Source organism: Solanum stenotomum, chromosome 12 (genome assembly GCF_019186545.1).
Source record: "Solanum stenotomum isolate F172 chromosome 12, ASM1918654v1, whole genome shotgun sequence".
NCBI classification, from domain to species: domain Eukaryota; kingdom Viridiplantae; phylum Streptophyta; class Magnoliopsida; order Solanales; family Solanaceae; genus Solanum; species Solanum stenotomum.
The window spans coordinates 44,242,668-44,269,184 of record NC_064293.1 but is presented as its reverse complement, the minus strand read 5'-3'; the positions used below and the strand labels follow the sequence as shown (position 1 = coordinate 44,269,184).

The 26,517-nt window shown below is 30.5% G+C and overlaps 1 protein-coding gene across 1 annotated transcript; it reads right to left on the bottom strand.

Moving 5' to 3' along the window:
* Positions 1-17,642: 17,642 nt before the first annotated feature.
* Positions 17,643-19,381, bottom strand: LOC125846377 (probable xyloglucan endotransglucosylase/hydrolase protein 7). The gene is made up of 4 exons (XM_049525783.1): positions 19,134-19,381; positions 18,830-18,930; positions 18,542-18,738; positions 17,643-18,297 (listed from the first exon to the last, which is right to left on the bottom strand). The coding sequence occupies exons 1-4, from the start codon at positions 19,330-19,332 to the stop codon at positions 17,907-17,909; spliced, it is 888 nt and encodes a 295-aa protein (XP_049381740.1). The 5' UTR covers positions 19,333-19,381; the 3' UTR covers positions 17,643-17,906.
* Between the last annotated feature and the right edge of the window lie 7,136 nt (positions 19,382-26,517).

Here is a 26,517-nt window from a genome sequence, read left to right as displayed (position 1 = left end):
TTCACCCATTATCAACAATTAATCATGAATAAACATTAAACAACACAAGAGATATCAATACAATTCACTTTACACATAATTCCATCAACTTTGAATTTATAGAAATAGACCCACTTCATAAACACATTTTGGGGTTTTGTAGAATACAAGGATTCATGGAGTTTTTCATCTTAAAACATCAAATAAACATCAATAATATCATAACTTATCATTTGAAATCGTTTCATGCAAGAACCCATGAGTTTGAGTAGAAATTAGGCTATTTCACAAACTTTGGAAAAGTTGAAAACCATTTGAAATTGGCTCTAGGGTGATAGCTTGACCTAGATAAAGAACTCCCATACCTTTACTAAGATTCCCTAAGAAATTTGATGAAGAAAACGTCTTGCATCCACAACCCTAGCTCCCACTTCTTTTTCTTCTTCTTCTCTTCTTTCTCTCTTCTTCTCTTCTTCACTCAAGAACCCTAACTCTTACTCTTTTAAAATGGAACAAAAATGATCCAAAATCAGCCCAACACAACAATATAACCTCAAAAGAAATGATTTGTGAAAAGGCCAAAATGCCCTTAAATTTCCGGACGGACTCCCTGCCAACTGCCCAACTTTCAAACGGCATAACTCGCTCATACGAACTCGGAATCGAGCAAACTCGGTGGCGTTGGAAAGATCGTTCCAAGGGCTTTCGAAACATAGCTGGAACTACTCCTAGATCATCCTGAGCTAGGAGTTATGACTGCTCAAAGTTGGCCAAAAACTCACTGATTTCCACACTTGGCCGAATTTCCAGATTCTGAATTTTTTTCCAAAAATGACTACTTCCAATTTCAAGCTTCTTCATATTCATTTTAAATTGTCGGATGTTACAAATTCTTTGGTGGACAAGGAAGCCCCATAGACGATAGAGAAAAGATAAGAACAATTGCTAAAGAGCAATTAGAAAAATTACAAATCTGCAAAATGAGTTATATTCAAGAATACACTTGTGAATTCGAAGAATATTACTATAAAATATTTGATAGTGGTAAAGAAATGATACCATATCTTGAAAAATACTATAAAAAATTACCAGGCTTTTGGGCAAAATGCTTCAGAGAAGAATACTCTTGGTCAAAGAATAAGCTTCTTAAAAAATCCTGAAATTGTTGTAAAAAATCATTTCCCAATAATAAATCTATTTCTAGTTTATTGTAGGTAAATAATTTATTTATAGAAACAATTTTAGATCCTAAAATTATTTCTACTTTTTCTTTGGGCTGAGAGAGCTTTTCTTTGTCTCTCGTAATTCCAATAATTGATATTTTGCTGTTGTTTATATCCCATTCTTTTATAACAAAAGACTTAGCTAAGCTTGCTTCAGATCCATTGTCTATTTGGCCAGAGGTTGTTATTTTGGTATCATAGAAAGTAATTTCTATGAAAACAAATACTTTAAAAGAAGTTTCTTTTGACATTTATATTTTTGGTATGAAACAAGTTTCATTTTTATAGATCATTTCTATACCATTTTTTCCAATACTGTAGTCTTCTAAATTATTCAGGAAAAGATTTCCTACGATAAGATCTTGACCACTTTCGTGATTGGTGATATAACAAAGAACTGTTATTCTTATTGTATCTAGTTGTATTGGTAGGTTTATCATATTTTTACAACTAAAATTGTTTCCCTCAAAGGTTTTATAATTATAGGGATTTCCTTCGTGAATTTGTAACCCATCTATTAAGATTTCTCTTATATGGTTAGCCGTGGTTCCTGTTTGGATTAACATTTCTTGCGATTTCTATTATGTTCCATTATATATTCTTCCCATGATTCTAGTCATATTTGGATTTTCTAGAATTCTTTTAGGATATCTATTGGAAATACTTTTTCTAATGGAATTTCTTCCATAATCGATAGAAAGTCTAGGATTACTACTACTAGTACTTTCTATTTCTTGAGTTTTTCCAAACTCAATTTCATATTCTTCTGGAATTTGAGCATTTTGAATTTCCGCTTCAACAATTCTTGTTATTCCCGAGCATTCTTGATCAATTTCGATCATTCCTTTATTTTTGTATATCTTTCCATAATTGGAATTCGTAACTGTATATAATGCTTGATAGTAAATACTCATTATATGATTTCCTGATTTGAAAAGATCCTTTCTCTTGATTAACTTAATGCATCATTAAAGTCTGCATCTTTTAGTGAAATACAATACTTTGGATAGTATGTGAATAGAAGTTTAGCATAAGCTAGGTTTCCCTCAATTATATCAAGATTTTCGACTCTTGCATTAATAAATCTTTCGTCTGGAGATTTATGACTATAGGACAATTAATTCCTTCTTTGAAGGTTGATTTCACTAGTATTTGAATTCCACCTAAATGGACATAGTTCATTTTTTTCCTTTTCCTTTCAGGAATTTTTCTAAGTATTTGATCAATCATTGGTTTAGTTAATAGGTTTAATTTATGTTTTCCTGTGATTTGGGTAATTTTTATCACTTTTTCGATTTTTTGATATTCGTGATAAGATATTTTATTTCTTGCAAAAATTATTTGCATTTTGTTTAATAAATTATCTTCTATTTTAAGATTTAGTTTTAGTCCTTGGATTTTTCTAAAAATTTCTCCATCAAAAGTTGCTTTTAGGGCATAACCCTTATGATCTTCTTCAGTTTCTATTATATGAACTGAATTATCTTCTTCTTTTTGTATTTCTTTATTCTGATTCATTGGAATCTGTAGAATATTCTCCATATAATTCTTCAAAGAAGTCTTCGCTTCCTATTGATTTTATTGACTCAAGGTGTGAATCCATGTCTATTCTGTCGATTTTTGATACTTTTACTCTTCTTTTGTTACATTCATAACTTTTATGGCCTTCTTCACCACAATTGTAACACTTGCATTTTTCTGCTGGTTTTGTTCTTTTAAAATCTTTTTTCTTTTTATAATATTTCTTTCTGGGTATGTAATTTTGTTTAGAAATATTTTTTCTTTTTATTAAACCTTTTCTAAGTTTTCTTTTTTTATAAGGTTTATCATCGTTGTATCCCCATTGAGTGGTTGCATTAGTATCTAAATAATAAATTTGTGTATTTATTCTTTTAGCTTTTCTTTGTATGTTATGTGACATACATAATTGACCTAGTCTATTTTTTAAGAAGCTTATTCTTTGACCAAGAGTATCTCTTTTTTTATTTTCTTTTTCATATTTTTCTCTGAAGCATTTTGCCCAAAAGCCTGGTAATTTTTTATAGTATTTTTCAAGATATGGTATCATTTCTTTACCACTATCAAATATTTTATAGTAATATTCTTCGAATTAACAAGTATATTCTTGAATATAACTCATTTTGTAGATTTGTAATTTTTCTAATTGTTCTTTAGCAATTGTTCTTATCTTTTCTCTATTATCTATGGGGCTTCCTTGTCCACCAAAGAATTCATTTGCAATATATTGCTTTAGGTTTGTTATACCTTCTTGTAAATAATTTTTTAATCCTTCTAAGGTATCATTTTTTATTATTTTCTCTGCATCTTCTGTTAATCCAGAGAATCAGTCATTTACTTTTCCTATAAAAGTATTTATCATGATGATGTATTTTTCTTCATCGGTATAATTTCCTTTTCCTAGTAAGAAATAAAGGAGCATGTTTTGAGACCATAAGTCTAGACTTGTTTCTGGATCTCTTTTACAATCTAGATCTAGGAATTAGGTTCCAATGTCTCATGTTGGGAGTCTATTAGGCATAAATTTGAATTTATCACTATTATGATATTGTTTTATAAAATCTTTGTTCTTTTTTGCTTTATTTGCAAAAAAAAATTCATTCTTTTCGGGCTCTTGCCATTCTTCTTTAATGGATTTAGATCCATCACCATCTTCAAATTTTACTTAAGGTCCTCCTGTTTCCCCTTTATTCATAAATACTTTTAATTCTTGTTCTGAAAGATTAAGATTTTCCATTGCATAAACTAATTCATCTAGTTCATTCATTCTGATGATTCGTTTTCAGCATGTTTTTGATCTTTTTCTTGATTTTCTTCTAGGTTTTCTTCTAGATTTTGTTTTTCTAGGAATTTTTGGATTAATATTTCATCCATACTTCCTTTTTGATAAGTGTTTTTCCTTGCAAATTTTTTTGCTAGTAATTCATTTATGTTTTTTTGACTAATTCTTTTGTCGATTTTTTCTGTTTTTTCAATTATATATATATATATATATATATATATATATATAATCTTAATTTTACTATACATATAAATTTGATCATTTTTTTATAAATATTTTTATAATGCCCCTATTTATAGGACAACAATATGAAATATCAAATGATATTATGAATATGATTATTAATATAATTTAGGAGTTATGATCATCAAAAGTCATTAAAGCACGGAACATAAAGATACTTGAATTTTTTTATTAAAAATTATGAACCAATGGAGGAGCAGTAATTGATAAATAATTTTACTAAATCATTTTTATCCTAAACAAATACTTTTGTATTTTAATTTTTGACCAAACAAATTATAATAATGATCTTTGAAAATCTCAAAAACTTAAGAACTTCTAATATTAATAATAAAAAAAACTAAAAATATGAAGACTACAAAGTTTCATTTCAATAAACATTTTTTTTATAAATTATACAATATTATAAAAATTATGAATTAACTTTATATTCTCATGTTCTATCATAATAGTTATTAAAAGTTGATTTACATGACTACAAAATTATATATACATGCTTTATTGATTAGCATATATGTGTGTGTTGACTTTCTTTTCAGGTTCTATTTTTAAAAATATCCTGACATGAAAACAAAATAAGTTAATCATACAACAACAACAATAACGACAAAAATATAAAAATGAAGTTAACTAATCAAATAAAAGCTTTAAAGAATATTTAATTATGATTTAAAGATAAAGGAAGGATCTTGTTATCAACATTACATAATGCTCCAAAAACTACAAAAAGAAGAAAAAAAAAATCTCTATAAACTACAAAGAGAAACAAAGAGAAAAAAATCAAGCTGTTTTTTCTAAAAAAAAATTGTGATTCATAATATCATGAATTCAAAAATAATAATATTGAATGTATAATTGCAACAGAGAAAAAGTGATAACCATATTAGGCATATCAAATAGTTTAACTTGTAAAATCGAATTGCACAGAAATATCTAACAATCTTCATCCTGCAAAATCAGATCAAAGAAGACAAAAAAATTAACCAATAAAAGTGATAAAAGATGAAGAATAAGGAAAAATGTAAAAAAATATAATCATCACATATGTCTCAAAATAGATTTTTATAAGTGTAATTTTGGGATGTCATAAATTTGTATATTAAATTATTTGAGGGTTATGAATATGAAAGGTTAGGAGTTATGAAATTTATTAATATTCATTAGGAGTAAAATTTATGTAATTGATAAGAAAATAAAATAATTGAAAGAAATAAGAGAAAAATGCCAATAAAATCACAAAAAAAGATAAATAAGAATGAAGCCCTTAGAAAGCGTCATATCACCGTTTTCATATTCAACTTTATTATAATATATAGATTAATAAATTAAAATCAAACATAATTTCTTAAAATGAAACTAGACAAACGTTCATTATTTAATTTCCTCCGATGGCATTTTTCATTGATCATAAAGGCTAAAAGACAGGGTCATAATTGATATAAAAAAGCTACAAGGAGAAAAGCAAATCTCAAATAATTGAATATTGACAAGTATGTGTTACTGATTTGCAATAAGGCCATGATGTGTAGTGTTGCCTGGTGGCAACTTCAATTATCAGTTGCATTAAATAGTCTTATATTTGTGAATATTTTTATAAAATCCTTTGTAGCCAGACAACTATTTTGAAAATCATATTTTTTACTAAATTAAATTTTGTCACATAAATCAAAACAAATAGAGTAAAAATAGCTTGAGATAGACAATCTTCAATCGATTGAAGGTCGACGAATGTGTAATATCTTAAAGATGGAGAACAAATCGATGATAAAAGCAACCCTTCTAAGAACATTTATACATAACGGACCATATATATTTTGATCTCCTCTATTTAATTTGGAACATCGCTATCGCTAAGGAAGACTTTCCACCTGGCTTTTAAAATTTAAATAAATGAATGATCCGTTGCTAACAATGAACTTTGTAATGTAGATCCCTCATGTTATTTAGTGATCAATTCAGAATTTAATTTTTGCGAGGTTTGAGTTGATAGAGCAATTTTTATATAACTATTTATTCTATGTGTATTTTTTTTTAAGTATCAAACTCATAAATTTATGTTTGGATTTACCACGAAGTTTATCTTTTTCGGTTGAGATCTTTCTTATAAGATTTTCACCCTTTGGCAGGGAAATAATGATCTTTTGTCACTCTAGTAATCACTCTGATTAGCAGTTGCATCATAGTTGTCTGTATCACTCGATGTTTGATAGTTGTATTTTAGCCCGGATTGAAGTCTCCATTTTAGAGGCAGCTTTTCCAACATAATTTTCTATATATTCAGAGTCAGTTGCATCATAATTAATAATAAGCCATGCATTAAAAATTCAAAATTCATTAACAAGTAGAGAACTCATTTCATCATTCTGTTGCTGTCATAGTTAATGTTGTCTCGATCATTAGCTGGTTCCTCATATTTGGTAGTACAGCTCATCATTGATTGAAGTTATTCTGTTGGAACTTTCCTCAGCTTCTAGCTCCATTATTATTACTTGTCATTTTTCTGCAAAAAGAAGACAAGTGAAGTGTTGTTTTTTTAAAAAAAAGTGTGGATAAGAGGATAGGCAACTGCAATAAATAAATAAATAAAGTTAGATACCATTAAACACAAATTGCCGTAAAAGAAGAAGATTTGGCTAAGCATGAGAACTGATTCTTATTCAATAGCTTTCCATCATGTCCACATTTTGAATTAGACCATCAATCGATTCAATAAACGATTGTCTTAATATTTATTCATTAAATACATTTTATGTGACATTATTTCTTACATTGCCAAAATACTGATGTCTTTTTATATTTAAAAATAATTTATGATAGGCTATTTTATGCACGTATTCACTTTTTCTAAATTGAAATTAAGTAAGGAGTATTCAATTCTGATTTTGCTTTCCTTTCTCTGAAGGAATTGTTATTTTGTTGCCTTAATTAGACAAATTAAAAGGGCCAATCAATTACTGTTTCTGTTTATTTATCCACAATAAGTCTACAAATTGATGTAGAAATAATTAATATGCAATAATGATTCACCACAATTTGTTGATGAGTCCCCATCCTTAAAAATTATATGTGTACAACAATTTAATAACATTTCACATAATTAGTAACATGAGAATATCTGCTTTTGTACTAGTGGGAAATCTTTTCACAAGAAAGCATAGACGTGACTCAATTTCGTTCACTGTGTAATAATTAATTATAAAGTAGATATATACGAACCAATTTAATTTTGTGATATTATAATATTTTTCCATTATTGATTTTCAAAAGATAGAGGATCTACACATTCAATTAGTTGCACTAGTATATGCCATGTGAAGGGTTTTTGTGAAGTACGAATGCATGTGAGGCTTTTGTCATCTTGATTGATTGATTACATCCAAAATAGTACCAATCCATAAAATATAATCCGTTCAAGTTTAAGTAGATTATATTTACTTGTTTATTTATTAGTTTTGTTCATTTTAACTCGTTTAATTCAATTCATCTAAAAGTCGAGTTGATTTGGGCTAATATATTGTACTTAGTCACATTGCTTGATATTTAGATAAATTAGAACTAAAAAAATAAAGAAATTAAACTTGATAAGAGTTGGCTGGTATTGTGTTATGACCTATTTATAGCTCATCTTGACCCAACTCGTTTCAGCATCAATAACTTTTGAGTGGGCTAAAAATAGTGGCGTAGCTAGAAAATTCACAAAGTCCAAGAATCGAATAGGTAAAAATAATTTAATGAATGGGCGCACTAAAATTTTGTAAATCAAACTATGTAACATAAATGATTAATTTTCTTAATTAAAAGATATACCAAAAAAATTTAAAGTCAAACTTCATAATATTTAGCTTTAATATTCATGTTCATTTAATACGAAGTGAATGGACAAAGAAAAAAACGAAGAGAAAAATTAGTTTAGAATGAAATCTCTTTTATGCTTCAAGATTTCACGAACCTCTGATGACTAACAACGAGACATGAAAAATAAAAAGTAGAATTAAATGAGTTCTATTAAAAGAAATTTTAAATGGAGCCTTTATCACTTTTAGTAGCTTTATAGAAAAAATAAATAAATAGGATTTGCTCATTAAATTTAAATTAAATAATTACTTTTGAATTTTATTTAAATTTTTAAGAAAAAACAAAATAAAAAATCACATCAATTGGCTACTAAACTTTACTTTCCCTTAATTTTTTAAGTAACGAGTTTCTAATTTAAGATAATATTATTTTTGAATTATTTTAAAAATAAAAGATCTATTATTTATGATTTAGAAGTTAATTAGGATTTTTTTTGAAAATGTGAAAAAAAGTGTGGTTCAGGCAATCGAATCCGCACGTAACTGGTTGCAAAGGCCACAACTTTGGCTGAGTAACAGAAATTCACTAGGCTAAGAAACTTTATTGTTCAAGGTTGTCCAAAATATACTATTTAACCATTTAAAGAATTATTTTACTTATATATACGGTGTACTTTTCCTACGAAGAGTGTCCAATTGGACACCCTCAGCCTAGTGTAGCTCCGCTACTGGCAAAAAAATATCAATTCGACTCAAGTTCAGTTCAATCCGTGAATATTTATCACTCATCATCTAAGGGGTAGCCCCACATTAGAGAAAAAACCCATTACGTAATTAATGTATATATTCAGATTTGGAAATATATAACTTTTATATTACGCAATTTGGTTACTATTGTTTTCTTCCATTTTCACAAGCAACTGCTACGTACGTATTATATCGCTCTCTAAATTCTGGTTGTAGTTTAATATTTGTAACAATAAACTGTATTGTCTTGTCTCATCCTTTGCTAGAAGTTCAAAAGCACCTGTCTAACTTTATGATAAGTTTGGCTCTTTCGTAATTTCATTATCATCCTGATATCAAAATATTTTATTTCTAAATACACTGTCGTAAATATGACTTTTCGCAAGCATATAATAATTGTTCTAGCGTACATATTGTTCCAATATCAAACAGCAATAATGACACACTTCCTAATTAGTATGGTTCAACAAGTGGTATTTTAGTAGAGTAAGATGTACGTAGATTTTACTTTTATTTTTGTGGGGTAAATTTTTTCCTGTATATTGCGCAACAAGTGCAGATCTATGATATTGGGTGCGAATTCTGAAAAACTCAATAATATTTGCACAAATACTATATTTATATTGAAAAATCAAATAAAGATAAAAAACTATTTGTGGGAACCTTATAACAATAGTCACTAGGTCAGTGACAGTAAAGGAACTTGCTTAAGCTTAATGAACTAGCTGACTTTCTTAATGAGGGTTTGTTTCACCTTTATCACATATTATGAATTTTTATTTTTTAAATTTGAGATTATTGAAAACCCATGAACTTCAACTTCTCAATACAATTCTATCGCCCAATATTTTTTATTTAAGTTTAATATCTATTCATTAGTCCAAACGAATTAAATCATAGAACATAGTTTTTGCGTGCAACAAATAGAGGATATTTTTGTAAATCAAGTGGCTAATTTTATCTAGAGTATATTATGTAATATAACTATAGTTTTTATATTTTTAATCTGTGGCTACAGTTTTGCGAATTTTCGCAATTCGATTTTCTAATTGTATAACTTCAGAATTTGTATAATTTGGTTCCTGATTGTATAAATCTAGAATTTTTATATCATTACCCTAGCTATTTGTATACGATTTATGAAAAAATCATAATAAAATACCTTGTTTGTATATAGGCAAGAGAAATATACCAATGGAGTTCTGAATAATTTCTAATGTTTAAATATAGAATTTGTATATACTTACCATGTTTGTATACTCGCAAACGAAATATACAAACTACAACGAACCTCCATTTGTATATATTTACCTTGTTTGTATATTTGCAAGCAAAATATACAAACCGACAAATGAAATATACAAACTGAAACCTTCATAGTAAACGGAACTATAATTATAGAGTGCAATTTATGAAACTATATAACGTTAGAGCCTGATTATGTTTATGATCTTTGTTATTTTTGAAATTTTCTACTGGAAGGAAGAAGCAACTGAAAGAATGTCTGGGAAACATCTTGCAAGCCCAATAACGGGGTTCTTGGTCAGCCCAAATTGAGAGCCCATATTAACATAAATAGCCCAGTATTCGAGTTCATAGTCATCCTCCCCAACTAACAAATTGGACACTCTTAAACCACCACCTACTTCTACGATGGACTGAATATTATAAAGTCTTGCTTACTTGGGTTACCCTTGGGCTTTAAAATATTTTGGGCTCAAGCCCTTGAATTAATTCGAGATGATTGAAGGCAAGTTACATGTTTAGCTAATCGGTATTATATTTGTTAGTCAAATATATTTTTAAAAACATGTTATATGTATCTTTTAATAATATATGAAATATATATTTGTTGGCTATTGTTTTTGTGGGTAATTTTTTCCTATCTCGATTGGCTTCATTCATTTGATTAGTACTTGAAAAAATTTAGTTATAGGATACTATCTAAAATAGAAAACCTAGAATGAGCTAATTCAATGCCTTGGAAATGGGAAGAAATAGAATGTTGAATTTTCCTTAGCACCTTAATTAATTCCGTGATGTGCATTGCACGTTACATGCCACCAAAAAATCAAATCATTTTGTTTAATATTTTCTACATTAAATGGAGGGGCAACAGGCAAAATTTTATTTTTAAAGCTAATGAATAATTGATATTGGTAGAATTTTGCAACTGGAAAAGCAAATACTTCTATGTTGTTTGACGACAAATTTATAAATACTTTTATTAAATTTTGGTGCTACATTATAATTTTTCATATTTAGCTTTAGAAATCCTCATCATTATGCCTATGGTTGAGACTTCTGTTATGCAGAAGTTAAATTAATAGCTCTTGAACAGAACTACAAGTCTACTAATTAATTCTGTAAAAATTAGTACTATAATTTTTCTATACTGAGAAAGCTGTTTGGTTGGTTTACTAGATATATTAGCATGCGGAATTATGACTAGCAGTATCACCAGATAATAAGCATTTAGGTACAATTAATACTTTTTACACATGAAAATCATTAATCACATATGAGTTACACCTTACGATTATATATTTAAGAAAAATGAATTAATGAAACTACGACATATTGATCAAGATAATTTAGCAGGCAGTAATATAATTGTCATCGTTCTTCTTAGTTTATTTTCCTTTCTATTTCTGAACTTGTCGAATTGACAAGAAATTTGTTGTTTTTTCGCAATTCATAAATATTGAATGGTATATAAAGGTTGAAATAAGTGTGCCTGTAAAATAAATTTAAATGTGGGGCCCACTTATTCTTAGACTTTTCTTAGTTTGTATTGTCTCTATTGGTCAGTTGGCAAAAGAAAACAAGACACGTACGATCGATGTCATCGATCAAGAAAGAGCAACAATGAGTACGTGCGGACATGATGGCATGTCAAGTAGCCTTAATTTGAGGTTCAACCAGTAGATAATATCCAAATGTATATTTTCAATCAAACACTATTGACTCTCGTATTTACAGCAAATAGCCAAATACAGATCGACAATATCAATTAAAGCAATAAAATGACATTTGACTTTTGCCTACACCTTACTCTCAAATTCACAATTCACAACAAAACGGAACTATCCTCTATATGCGTCCCATGACCATATATATCAACACAAATTATAAATACTACAATCTTTTTCACTCTCTCTTCCCCTTCCTATGCCTTAGGTAGGGACATACATAACACATAAATACATAGGGTCTGTAACATTTTTTTTTCACTTTATATATTAGATATCCGAAATACACTTATTCGGCTATACATGCAACATTTAATATGTATAAATAACAAAAACACTTGATCGAGGCTTCAAATTCCGTCTACACACTCACTCACTCAGGTGGGGTAACGAGATTACGCGATTTGTCAGTGCAATAATCATAGACATATGGTTCCCAACGGTATCGCCTTGCTTCCACAGCATTAAGTTGTTGGTAGTTAGGTCCTTCCACCTATTGCTTGGGTTCGAGGCACAATTTGTTTGCTGGTCCTAGCATTGCACATCCTTCAATGTCAAAGTCCTTGTAATATAGTAGTATTTTTTACACCATCAATTATTTATAATTGTCTATAAATAGACTAAATAATCTGTTATATATAGCTAGATAAAATCTGTAGATAGTGTAAACTATTTTACATTATTGTATATACTTGTTCTCATTTTCTTTAATTTCCCCCCAAAAAATAAAATCTAGTGGTAATTAATTACACTTGCATTAAATTAAAGGCAGTGACGGTTCGAGCTTTATCTTCATGCTAACACGTCCAAACAAGTATATATTTGCTTTTGGAAGCAAATCAGAATACTAAAATCAAAAGACAATTAAGGACATTTCATTTACACATGAGTTTAAACACGAGAAAGTGGAAATACGAACAAGCTGAGTTGCATCGATTTGTTTCACGTGAGAGTCAGACCAAGTTACTTTAAAATCCTGTAAGAAAGTGGTGGGTTGTGCACTCACTACTGAGAATGAAATATAGCAATACTAATAGTACTACAGCTGAATTTCGTAAGTTTTAAAATTTTATTTCTCTATATTATTATACGATTGAAGAATATTGTCATGTGCTGATAGTGTACGTTAATACTATGATATTTTTATATGCTCGCCTAACATGAGAAAGAAAGGAAGACTGATGAATTCAAATTATGGAAAAGCCTCCATCAAAGGATTATTACCTTTCGTGACAGCAAATTGCATGCCATAACATGGAGTACCATCAATTGCAAGCCAAACATAATTTTGGTGATCATCCTCAATTCTAGTCATATTATCATTTAACAACTACCCATATTTTTTCTTCCACGACTCTTACTCCTCTAATAAGCTAGCAATTAATTGTAGTTTATGTGTTCAGATAATAGACTAGACTTGATAAACGGACGGTTTGAACTGAAATAAAATGAGCTGAATCAATAGATTGGTGATTGTCCAACTCCGTTCAAAAGCTAGTTGAGCTGGATCAAGATAAGCTAAACAATGAGTCAAATTCCAATGCGTCAACTCTTACCAAGTTTCAATTTCTTTGTTTGTTTTCATTACAATATTTTTATTTTATTTCTCTAGTATCAATTTATTGAACTAATACGTACTTAGCCAAAATCAACCAATTTTTTAGATTAGCCGAGTATAAATGAGTATATCAATATGAATGAATTACTGACTGAGCTATATTTTAGCTGGTTAATTTTACCACCCTAGTTTGACTTTGGATACGGCCTTAATAGTGTAACTCATCAAATCTTAGGCTACGTTATAGGGATATAGATACAGTACGTTAGAAATCGAGATTCTTCTACCATGAGTTAACTCTACTAACAGAAGATATATGCATGTCTCCATCTAGTTCTTAGCTTCTACAACTTCTATCTACTCCCTCTGTCCAAGAATAGTTGTTCACTATTAACTTTGCACACTTTATAAAAAACTGCAAATAAAAAGGTAAATTTACTATATCACTCTTTGAATATAATAAATAGAGAAAATAGCCAAAAGCCCCCTCAACCTATTAGCCAATTTTCAACTACACACTTATTCTATATGGGGGTCCCATTACCCTCCTGAACTATTTAAATATGGAATAATCACCTTCCTAAAAAGGCATAACCAGTTTTATGTCAAAGTTGTGCAGCACACGCGATGAATCGCTGTACATTCATTTTTTTTATTCTTTTTCTTTTTTCCTTGTAAATTATAAGCCTAATCAAAATAATAATTTAATAATCTCCTGTAAAATTATATGAAGTATCCATCCTAGAAATTGAAATTTACAAAAAATGCTTTCAAATAGAGATTGTTTTTCCAAAATACTAATGATTTCTTTAGAGAATAATAAGAGAAAATGATGAAAAAATCTCTACACCAAATTAAAGAAGAAGAACAACTCCATAGCTAGTCTACATAAACTTTCAATTTGAAATCCAACCCAAAAACAAAATTTCCCAAATAAGTATTCACAAATGTGGGAGTGAAAACAAATTTGGTAAGAATGAAATTAGAAAGTGAAATTTCAAATTCACCATTGTTGGTTATTGTGGTTTGACTTCTTTTTATTTATTTATTTTGCTGAAATTATGAGGGATTTAAGAAAAACTTGAACTCCATTTTTGAGCTTCATATATGAAAGTTTCTTATGAGTTAGGTGATTGACGTTGTTACTAAAAACAGTTGATATATGATTAACTAAGCATAAATGAATAGCTATAAACTGATTTGCAGCTCCTAGAGACGAAATTTAGAAGACGGCCACCATTGAAGGACTTTGAGAAAACCATGAAGAAATCATGAAATGGGTATAACAATTTTGTTATATAAGAAAAGGGAAAGAATTAAAAAAAAAATGAATTACTTATATAATCTCCAATGAGATACCGCCACATGGATTATTTAGTTCAATTTTAGTCATTTTATGTCTTTTTGTTGAACCCTTACGCGCCTACAAGAGGTGTATTCACCTTCTTGGACAGGTTAGCATTTAGGGGTCACAAAATATCGAAAATAAAAAGTTCAAGGGGGTGATAGGACCCCCGTGAAATATAAGTGTGTAGTTGAGAATTGACTAATAGTTTAGGGGGGCATTTGACTATTTTCTCTAATAAATACAATGTTTTGAAAAATGTAATAGAGAATAACTATAATTAATGATAAGGGTAAATTAGGAACTAAGTGTAAAAATTATCCAAAGTGGACAAATATTGTTGAACAATCCAAAATAGTATAGTGGACAACTATTGTTGAACGGAAGGATTGCTATGTATCCAAATATTTAGCTTTAGTACTGTTGCAGTTAAATGTCCTGATTTGTTAAAGTTGTATTCAACGGTTTATGATCCCTGGGAAGGTAATATAATTAATGATAATATTAAGGGCACACTTAAACACTGATAATTTACTTTCTTCATTTTCATATTTTTGCTTTTATTTTTCTCCGTTTTTGTTGTTCGGTGTTTAATTTGAAGGGGGTCTCTATCTAATGCATTTAGAGTAGGATATTTAATTATCAACTAACAAACTTCATTAGGCAATAGTGTTATTGTCATAAATAACATTGGGGTACATGTACCTATCGTTTGGATGGATGACCAATCATGCATTATATATTGTTTATAAGTTATATATATATATAAGTAGGTTGAGGACCTAAAGTTTGTTGAGGATATAACTTGTCAAGATAGAAGCCGCTTCTCCTAGACTCATTCTGTTCTTCCTCTGGAGGTTTTCTATATACATATAGTCGGGTTCAAAAATTGCTTAGTTATACACATTTTATATACATATTTAATCTCAATTGATACAAATCAGTTATTAAACAAGGTTCACTTTTCGATATTTTTAAGACTATTATATAAGGAATTTAATTATACACATTTTATATTCATTTAACCACGCATATCTCAAAAATGAAATAAATTAGAATTCATACATACAAATTACATACACATGAGTTTTCAATATTTTTTAAAACTGTACTATATAATTTATGCTGATACACAAAGTGACCACAAATATCTCAAAACTACACAGGTCACTTCTCATAAATATTTAATACACATCTCATTAATCAAAAGCTTTCTAATGCTATTGAACACAAATTATTTACACATTTCATACATACAATTACAACACACATCTCATTTACGTATTCTAGGAATTTTACATAGAAAACTAATTTTGGGAAGAAAATCGCACATAGAAAATTTGATGTATATTTTATACACAAATATAGTATTACATACAATACATGTGGTGCAATTTTTTACCTATGTTCTTACGCCTATAATCAAATATCTTATTTGAAGGGCTCGTGTGGATATCCATTAGTTTAATGGCATTTGTGGATTGTGGTCCAAGAAATACATGTCCATGGTATTTATTTATTTTGGTATGAAAAGCAAACTGAAGGTAACTATGAGCTATTTTGAATAGTTTAAGGTTAGTTTTGATTATTTTTCTGTTTCTATGATAAAGTGTAGATATTATTTATATGTGAATTAAGATTTAAGACTACATGAACAAGCATATCTAAAGATAAAAATGCCCTTAATTATACAGTTCCTATGTAACAACTAACAATCTATATTTTAGTATTCCATCGCTTAACAACCTATACATTAACAATACTTACGTGTTTTTATTAGTATTATTCAATATATATAAGTCTCCATACCATATATATAATTGATGCATTCTGATAATTGTACGGTAAACCAAATGAGCCTGTGTGATAGCTTTGTGTCTCATTGGAGCCACAAACAAAAAGCCACTCGACACAAATAGAAGTATCAGTCTGAGTTGGAAAGTTAATGCTGTCCCAATCGTTATTTCTGCCATAGGCCATTGGCTGTCCAAGCTTTTCTTTTTATTTTTTTTTATGGCGAATGTAAACACAGTCAGCATGGCCCCCCATCTGGGCTTACATTTCAATGAGAATTTGAGACACATAAAATGCCCATAAGCACTGTTGCCGGGGAGAAGCATTACTGGAGGATTGCTTGATAAGAAAAAGTACAGTTTCGGCTTACAAATGGAACTGACCAAATTACGACTATTGGGTCAGTGGGCCAAAGAGTTGCTGGAAAGGTAATTTGTAACCACGGGAAAGTTTAATTTTTCGAAGAAGGGTGGTGTCATGAACTGACCATTTTTACTGAATTTTAGATGTTTTAAGCTTCTAACCATGTGGTTGATTGTTTATAATAGTACGCTAATGATACTACTTGAAGGACAATTAATTGATTGATGAAAACTAGTAATAGTAACTTTTGCCCTTCAAAATGATAACTTTTCCAGTCCGTGTTAATGTTATATGAGCTCTTCCTCATAATGCTATCGTCTGGTACACTTCAACCAATCACCTGATCAAATGTCTAATAATATATAATACCAACTTTAAACCGACTAAAAGTAATTTCACATGTGTTAATAGAGATAAAAAAAATAAATGCCTCGAAGATTACGCCAAAATAATATTGACAAAAGCTAAAACTAGAGTTACTATTCAACTATATATGAGCTGATAGAAAACCTGCGGTTCCTCAATACAGATAAGGTTAGTATTTTGGCACTTTTAGGCAACATTCAATTACCCTCCCAGTACTGCTAGACAGATTTGACCATCTAACAAATTAAAGTTCATACATATATGTATTACCGACACTATCGATAGAATCGCCAAAAAGTTTAAAGTTTTCGACAATTTTTTCAACACGCCGATCGATAATAAACCGTGAAGTTATCATATTATACATAAGAAGCAAGAGTAATAAGAAGAGCGAGGTACGTTTACAATTACTTGATGAGTAGCTTTACTTTACTATTGAGTTTTGAGGTTGAAAATCATTTAGACAAAAGACGAAGAAACATCACATTACTAATATCTCAATCAAACAAGAAGAAACATTAATTATTAGCTCTCGTACAGTGTACAATACATATACATGCAATAAACAATATATTACAGCAATAAAACGACATTTGACTTTAGGCCACTCATTAGTACATATAACAACGGAGCATTGATAAGACATAAGCGTGACTATCCATATCAATGGGCACATATTTCATTTCCCCCCTTATGTATACACAATTAATTAAGGAAAAGTTTCATATTCCGGCCCTACATTCTGGTGGTGGAACGGGGTTTCTGGATTTGTCGGTGCAATAATCATAGATCATATGGTTCATTCGAACCCAACGATATTGCCTTGCTTGTACTGGGCTGAGTTGCTGATAAGCAGGTCCTTCCCACCAATTACTTGGGTTCGAGGCACAATTTGCTGGTCCTGGCATTGCACATCCTTCTATGTCAAAATCCTTGTAATATGCGTAAAATGGGGATTTGCTCCAATTTATTTTCTCTAAGCCACCCCTTGTAGCCCAGTCGTCAGCTTCCCACAATGTTGAGTAAACACCCATGGGTTGGAATTTGGGGAATGGGATTCCTTTTGCTTCGTTGTTCTTGTACACTCTAATGGGTATTCCGTCCACGGAGAACCTTCAAGTTTACAAACAATTAAGTACTACTACAAAAATATTTAGTCAATATATATACTTGGTTAATTACAGGATAGACATTAATCAATTGTCCGTACGTTCGTAGTGAAAACACTAACTTACATGTTATACTCTAACAAGTTAATTAAATTGTATCCCTCCGTTTTATTTTTAAAAATTGTGGTCATGAAATAATGTACAATCAATCTCGTATGACGACCTATATGTATTATATATGTACTTACACGGCTTGATGGTGGTTCCAAAAAATGGTGTAGGTGTGAAAATCAGCGGATGGATCAAACCAAAGGTTAACCCTTTGTTCCTTGTCACCTTTTCCATGGACATAAACATTCGTCTGAACAGTGTACGGCTGCCCTGTCCGGTTTCCCAAGAATTCGAAGTCAAGTTCGTCTCTTACGGTATCTGTGTCCGAGTTCATCTGCAAATTAAAAGAAAGGCATGTCTAGCGTCAAATTAATGAATAATAACTAACTACTCTCGTCTGATTTAATTTATATATATACACTTACGTAAAAGGCAGTAACGGTTCCTGCAGAGTCACCAGGAACGAGCTTGATCTTCATGCTAACACGTCCAAACAGGTATTTGCTTCTCGAAGCAAATCCACATCCTAAATGCAAAGTACCAATCATGAATCATGCATGAGCATTACACAAATAGCTAGAGAGCCTTTTGACTACGGGTTCATGATAATAATTTTCACTATCAAGTATGTATATATTAAAAATTACTCCTAAATGAATTTCAGTGTGCTAAAAATATTAAAAAATAAAATTGTGAATAAAGTTTCAAAAAAGGTAAAAAGGATGATACCTGAATTTTGGTCGAGAATAAGTTGAATTCCCCTGCCGCCATCGAGTTGTTTGATGTGAGAGTCAGACCATGCGATTTTAAAATCCTGTAAAAAAGTGGCGGGTCGTGCACTTACTAGTGAGAATGAAAAGGTCAAGGCATATAGCACTATTAGAACAAAAGCTGAATATTTTAAGGAAGGAGAAGTCAATGTGGTCATTGTTTTTTCTAAATATACAATTGGATGTTGTGGTGATAGTGTGGAAGTTTGTGAGGTTTATATATGAGTAAATATAGAAGAAAACGACGACAGGAAATTCGATATATTTTTTTTCTTTCATATTACAGCTAATAGCAAGCCGTCAGTGGACCCTCTCTCTATGCCAAACCCTACTATTAATGGATGATCAATTAATCCAGAATAATTCTCTCACTTCTTCTGTCATACTCCCTCCGTCCACAATTATTTGGCAGGTATACTAAAATAGATGTCCAAGATTAATTGTCAACTTAAACAATCAAGAAATAATTAGTCACTTTTCTCAAATTTTGCCCTTAATGATTGTGTAGTTCAATTGAAAAGTTATGTGGACTTTTGGTATTCTTGATATAGTAGGGTTATATTAGTCAAATTACACCTTATATTAATTTTTTCTTGAGGGATGTGCATGACCTTACCCTGACAAACAGTTGTGGACGGAGGGAGTAACTCATATCATCATTTATAGGGCTTCACCATATTTTTCCTTTCATGTTTATTGTAATTTGTAGCTACTAAGCCAGATGTCATATCTAATCTACGGTCTTCTAATTACTTTTTATAAATGACTTGACTTCTTCAAGCCCTAATTGGGATCGATGTACTCGGTATCAATTTCATTATTTGCAAATACAACAACAAAGAATGTTATTTGCTTATATTAATTTAAAAAATCAACCTTTTTTAAATAGGAGGAAATTTATATTCAAGTATAGTTTAAACTTTCAAATATTTCCATTCTTTTAGTTGTATTCTTTATTTTCCAAAAATTTTTCCAAACAGCGTGTTCATAGTAATATTCATCGATCAAAGACAATCTCTCTTTGAATGGTGTCTCTATCACTTTTATTAAGAGTAGAGTCTTTTGTCATCAAATAACAACTTCTATTATTACAACATTAGGATTTAGGTGCCACAAAGAACATCTAGCTAGGTGTACTCTATGCATGGATGCCAAATTGTGCATTATTACTCATTTTGAAGACTTCTAAAAAGGTATGTTTGGTATGATAGTGATTAAAAAATGGTGATGCCCCCAAGTCATTCTTGTGAAGTGAGAATTGCCCAATACTAATTATTTATATGGAGGAGATCTAGTTTTTCATCTCACAATCGATATAGGATTCAACACCTCCATATATTTAAAATTGGGCATTTGAAACGTAAACAATATAAGCAATAATTTAAAATGGAGAAGACTCAAATATCAATTGTTAGGCTAAAACAATCAAACGATATTCTTAATATGATATGAATATAATATTTTTTAACTTGAATCGAGCTTGGACGATTTTTACCTAAAAACACTCACACCATCAAGATGGTGATCGGTGGAATTGTTGGGTTTATTGTTTGGTTGCTGCTTTTTTTATTTAGCAGGTGGTGTAGCTCATATGATTTTTCTCAAAAAAAAAAAGTATCGCCCAATTAATTAAGTGTATACTATTGAATTATATAAATTATTTTTATATAAAAATTGTAAAAATGGTGTCTTCACTTAAGAATGAAAATCAATTTCCTGTTCACACTTTTATTTTTTAATTCATTGTTGCTTCAATCAGGACTCAAAATTTGGGTAGCTTTCGATACTTTTAAATATCACCAAATCATTATCTTGATGAATTATTGCTCACTTTGTACAATTACCAAACATCATCTTATTTGATACTCAAGCAAACATTGAAAAATGATAACTAAAAATGATTTCCAAAAGTAAGACACTCTCGTGACAAGCATTTTACATTGTACCAAACATACAAGGGTATGTTTGTGTTTATGTGTGGCGCCACAGAAAAATGAGGTGATGCCCAGTGGAGGAGCCATATGTTTTGATTGAATCTCCTTGTAATGAAGTTATATCGTGGAATGATAATTGAATGGAAATAATTATCATAAAAAAAGGAATCAAACTTTTTTCATGTATATAATTTTGAATTTTGAGTAGTCTACAATATTGATAATGTTAATCTAAAATTTATTTTTAAGTCACAAGTTCTTGGGAAGGGTGATCTTTTTGCATTTCAACTCTATCCAAACAAATATAAAGGAAAATCTTACTAATAGTTTTAGTTAGTTGACTATCTGAACTTTCACCTTATTGATGAGAGTTCGATTCTCCATATTGTAACTTTCTCTCCTATTTTTCTTTCCTGACCCTTAAATTTTTTTGATACAAAATAAATTTTATTTTTATGATAATAAAAAAATATGTAGTTAAATTTTAAGAATAATCTTTATCACGTAATTTTTTCGAGTATAAAACCATGAGAGTCATTTTTGGAGAGTAATTAGTGCGGTCCCAATCTCTCCACAGTTGCCGCCATCGGGTGTCCACGAAACTTGACGGCAGATCGGTAAAAATTGGCCCGCATTAAGGCGCTTATCTGGCTTTTACTTGGGATTGTATTTGTGTGTAGGCCACATATAAATTTACTACACACAAATAAGCCAATTGACACACAGTTATAGGACCACCAATTATTTTAGTACTATTCTTAATTCATCTTCATTAATTGATGACTGGAATTTATCAAATTGGAGAGTATAACACAACAGGATCGCTATTCAAATTGAACAGTAGAGCTGGAAAAATCTTATGGAATTATTTTTCAATAACCAAACACCGAGTTCCACGTGGCATTATTGTATTAGATATCAAAAACCGACCATGTTTTTGTTAAAATTTTGTGCCCTAACAACGGTACCATTTCTTAATCACTGTTACAATCGCAAATGACAACTGAAGGTACTGAAATTGGAGACTTGTATCCTATTTTTGGATTTGATATAAATTTTCAGGACATTTACTTTATGTGTAACTTATAGAGCTAATTAATCTATTTTTTGCTACAACATTATTTATCTTTTTAACTTTTTGGCCATTGGTAAGTTTACATCCATTAAATAGACAAGTCACGAATAACAATCCCTCTCACTTCTTTTTTCTTGCTTGTAGGGCTGACCTGAACTTAAAAGAAATCTCTAGAGATTAAGTTTTGTCTGTAGGCTTTTAGACAGGTTTTAATGTTCACTTACCCTACTACTGCTTATTAGTAAGGATTTCTTTCACCATCTAACAAAGTTATTTCTTTAAGGTCGAGTCTAAACTATGAATCCGTCTTTATATCTATGAAAACTATCATGATATAAATTGTTATTCGATCTTTTCCTACCACATAGGCCAAAAATAAGTAGGTATCAATTTAGAAAATTAAGAAATTAAAGATGATAGCACACGATGGGAATTGAAAGCTAAGAATGAAGTGTCAAAATAAATGGTATTATTAGTAAAATAATAGGTACCTTGTCAACATCGTTTACGTGTAATAGGTAATGGACTCATTTACTCTGATACTAAAAAATATCTCTAATAGTGTATGATATTGAGTAGGCTCACTTCATTGAAGGTCTACTAGATCTTCTGCAGTTGTGTCTGCCTTCTGGGCCTTGCAATTTGCAGCCCCTCCATTATTGCCATTAAATTTTAACCCAAATTTCTACAACTAAACGTCCCTGTGGCTACAATGACTCCAAATTTTGAAAGAGACACATTTCAAACTCTTAACCCAATAAATTCGAATTAATCATTGTGATTTAATGAGCATTGGTATACAATTGGATCTGTCCACGAGATTCCTCATAATTAGTACTTAGCAGTTAATAACATCTCTACTTTTAGGCTTCAAAATCTTATGATTGAAAATATGAAATGATCCAAGACAAACTCTAATATTTGTGGACAATGAGTGGGCCGATGGGCCGTAAAGCCTTTGCATCTTTATGTATATTGTCGTATACATTCTTCTGTTTGGTCTCTTGTTTCAATCAAAGGAAATATATGGCCCATTAACAAAACGATCAAAAGTCCATATCCTTTTTGAAATGTTCTCCTCTTGAATTAGGTGTTAGTGGGTGGGGGTAATTGATTCATTTCTTTGCCAATGTACTTTCTAACAAATACATTTTCACAGACATTATAGTTGAGTAATTTTAATTGGAAAAAAAATAATTATTTTGTGACTTGATTATTGTAGTGGGTAAAATTATGTAACTTTAATGTAATTAAAAAAAAATACTTGTTACGTCGTTACTATTATAGTGAATAAAATTCAGTAGTTGAACGTGAAATTGACCCAAAAATGTAAAACGGCAACTTAAGGAAGCAAGTGCATGAATGTTGTAGCTATGAAACATATTTATCAAACTCTAGAATTTTCACGAACACATACATTAAACATTATGGTTGTAGACGATTATATATGGTTTTAAAAAAGGGAAAATTGTATGAAATAGCAAATTATTAATTCAAATTAAATGCTATAGTCATAGTTTATTTTATTTGTAATTCGCAACAAATATCCCTTTTTTTGCCATTTGATTCAGTATACAATTAGCCATTTTCGGTATACAATTACCCATTTGGTATACAAATATATAAAATGCATTTGTGTTTGTATAAAGCGAGAGAAAAGTGTATATACAAATATAAATACATATATTTTCGTCCTATACACTTATAATTATATAAATACAGATCTTATTATACAAATTACAATGTATAAATAAATTTATACAAAACTGAACAATTTGTATAAAATTGGATGTATCTAGCGAATTGTACAAATCAAAAGCTCCATAGCAAACATAAAATTTGCTATGGAGCGCAATTATGCAAATTATAATTATAACATACAAATATGATTTTTATGTTTGCTATATGTGAAAGTTGCTATAAAAAAAATATGAGAACTATAAATTGAACATCTATTTATGCTACTACTAAACTTCTTTTGGATAGTTAAACAAAACAAACCAAAGGGAAGAAAAAAGTTGGGCCATATAACGAGTAGAGTAAAGAAAGCAAATAAAAGAAAAAAGATCAGATAGGCTTCTTTTCTTTTTGGGTAACTGCAGATGGGCTTTTCGGACATAAGACGTGTGAATTAGTTTGGTCTACAAATGTAGAGAAATCTACAAAAAGAGGGCGTTTTCCCAGGCTTCTAACATAACTGTACAAATAACAAAAAAAATTACAACAAAAACGGCCGTAAATGTTGTATAAATAGTATATAATATATAATTATATATACATTGCAACAGTTTATCTTGCTCAACGACCAGAAGTGGACAAATATTAGAAAAAGAAAGAGAAGTAGACAACCATTAGTGGCTAATAATTGGTTATGAAAACAATTGAGATAATTAAAGAAAAGACAAAACAAGGTAAAGAAAAGGTTGTACTTCGCTAAAGATCAACCCAAAGGCAAAGCATGGTAATAGTTGGTGATGAAAATAATTTATTTACGTGGTAGAATATTGTTAAGCAATGTGAAGCTATGGCAATTATAAGTTTGTTACAAAAGTTAGTTATAACTAACTATAGTTAAGTTAAAACTAACTAGTCTAGTTAGTTAAATAATTGTAATTGCTACACTATATATAGTGAAGCTTAGTATACATTGTATTAAGTTTTTACCTTCATTCTGTAAATCTAATACACAGTTTTACTTCTTCTTCTTCTTAAGTTTAGCTTTGTGAAGTTCACCATTGTTAGAGCTTAACATGGTATCAAAGCATTAAGGTGTCTTGATCTCTCTGTTTTTCGATGCAATTGCAGATTCTCTGCAGAGCTATTGCATTGTTCTAGAAGCAGTGAAGGATTCAAGTTTTTTTTTGCTGATCTCTTGCGATGGTGAATGTTTCTGAAATCAGATCTGAGCAAGGAGGAAGTACAATGGTGCAAGGAGGAGGAACAGTGGTGGATTCTCATCATCCTCTGCACTTACAGGCTTGTGATACTCCAGGTAGCTCTCTAGTTTCAATTCAGCTTACTGGATCTGAGAATTATTCTTTGTGGAGTCGATCTATGAAGATAGGTCTCTTAGGTAAAGGAAAATTAGGATTCATTGATGGCAAAAGTTCCAAGGATAAGTTCAATGTAGCTTTGCATGATCTTTGGGAAAAATGTAACGCTATAGTGCTATCATGGATAATGATCTCTGTCAGTTGAGAGTTACTGAGTGGTATAGTCTATGCTAGTAATGCTCAACAAGTGTGGACTGATCTAAAAGAGAGATTTGATAAGGTAGATGGATCTAGGATTTTTTACTTGCACAAGGAAATTGCTACACTCAGTCAAGGGATGATGTCAGTTTCAAGCTATTTTTCAAAACTTAAAGAATTATGGATGGAATTTGACTCTCTTATGCCCTGTCCTGGCTGTGCTTGTGAAGTTTCTAAGGCTTATGCAGTCCATTTTGAGTACCAAAGACTAATGCAGTTTCTCTTAGGCTTGAATGAATCCTACAATCAGTGTAGGAGTCAAATTATGATGCTAGATCCAGCACCAGGTATAAACAAGGCTTACTCTCTGGTCATGTCTGAGGAAAGTCAGAGAATATTAGGAAAATCAAATGCAGTAGGCACAGGCAGTGACAATATTACATCAACTAATTCTGGAGGATTGACTGACTCTATGGTATTCTTTAGTAATGGAAGAGGACATATGCCTAGAAATGGATCTAATTCTTCTGGTTCTAATCCTCCATCAGGAGCTAATTTCAGAACTCATCAGAAAGCCAATAACAATAGTACTCTTTTTTGTGACTACTGTAATTGGAAAGGCCATGTTCGAGCTACTTGTTACAAACTGAATGGATATCCTGCTGATTGGAAGGGTAAGAAGAAGACATCTACTGGTTCTAGTACTACAGCTAACCTTGCAGGTGTTTCTACTGGTACTGGGCAATATTTGCATCATCAACAGAATTTCTATGGAAGCAGTTCAGGTTCAACTCCTGATAGCCATTCTTCCACACCAATGATTTCCTCTGGTGGTTCTCATGCTCTCATGACCAATCTGCAGCCCTCACATCTGCAGCAGCCTCACCCTCATTTTTCTCCTCAGCAGTACCAACAACTCTTACACATGATAGATCAAGAGAATATAAAGAAACACAATGACACTGCTATGCAAACTACAGGTATGATGCACAGTTCTACTATGCATACTGATGATGATAAATGGATAATTGATTCTGGGGCATCCAAACATATGGTCCATAATCTAGGAATGTTAACTCAGCACACTAGCTTAGATGATTCTCCAATTCACAGGGTTCATTTACCTACTGGTTCAAGTGCTCC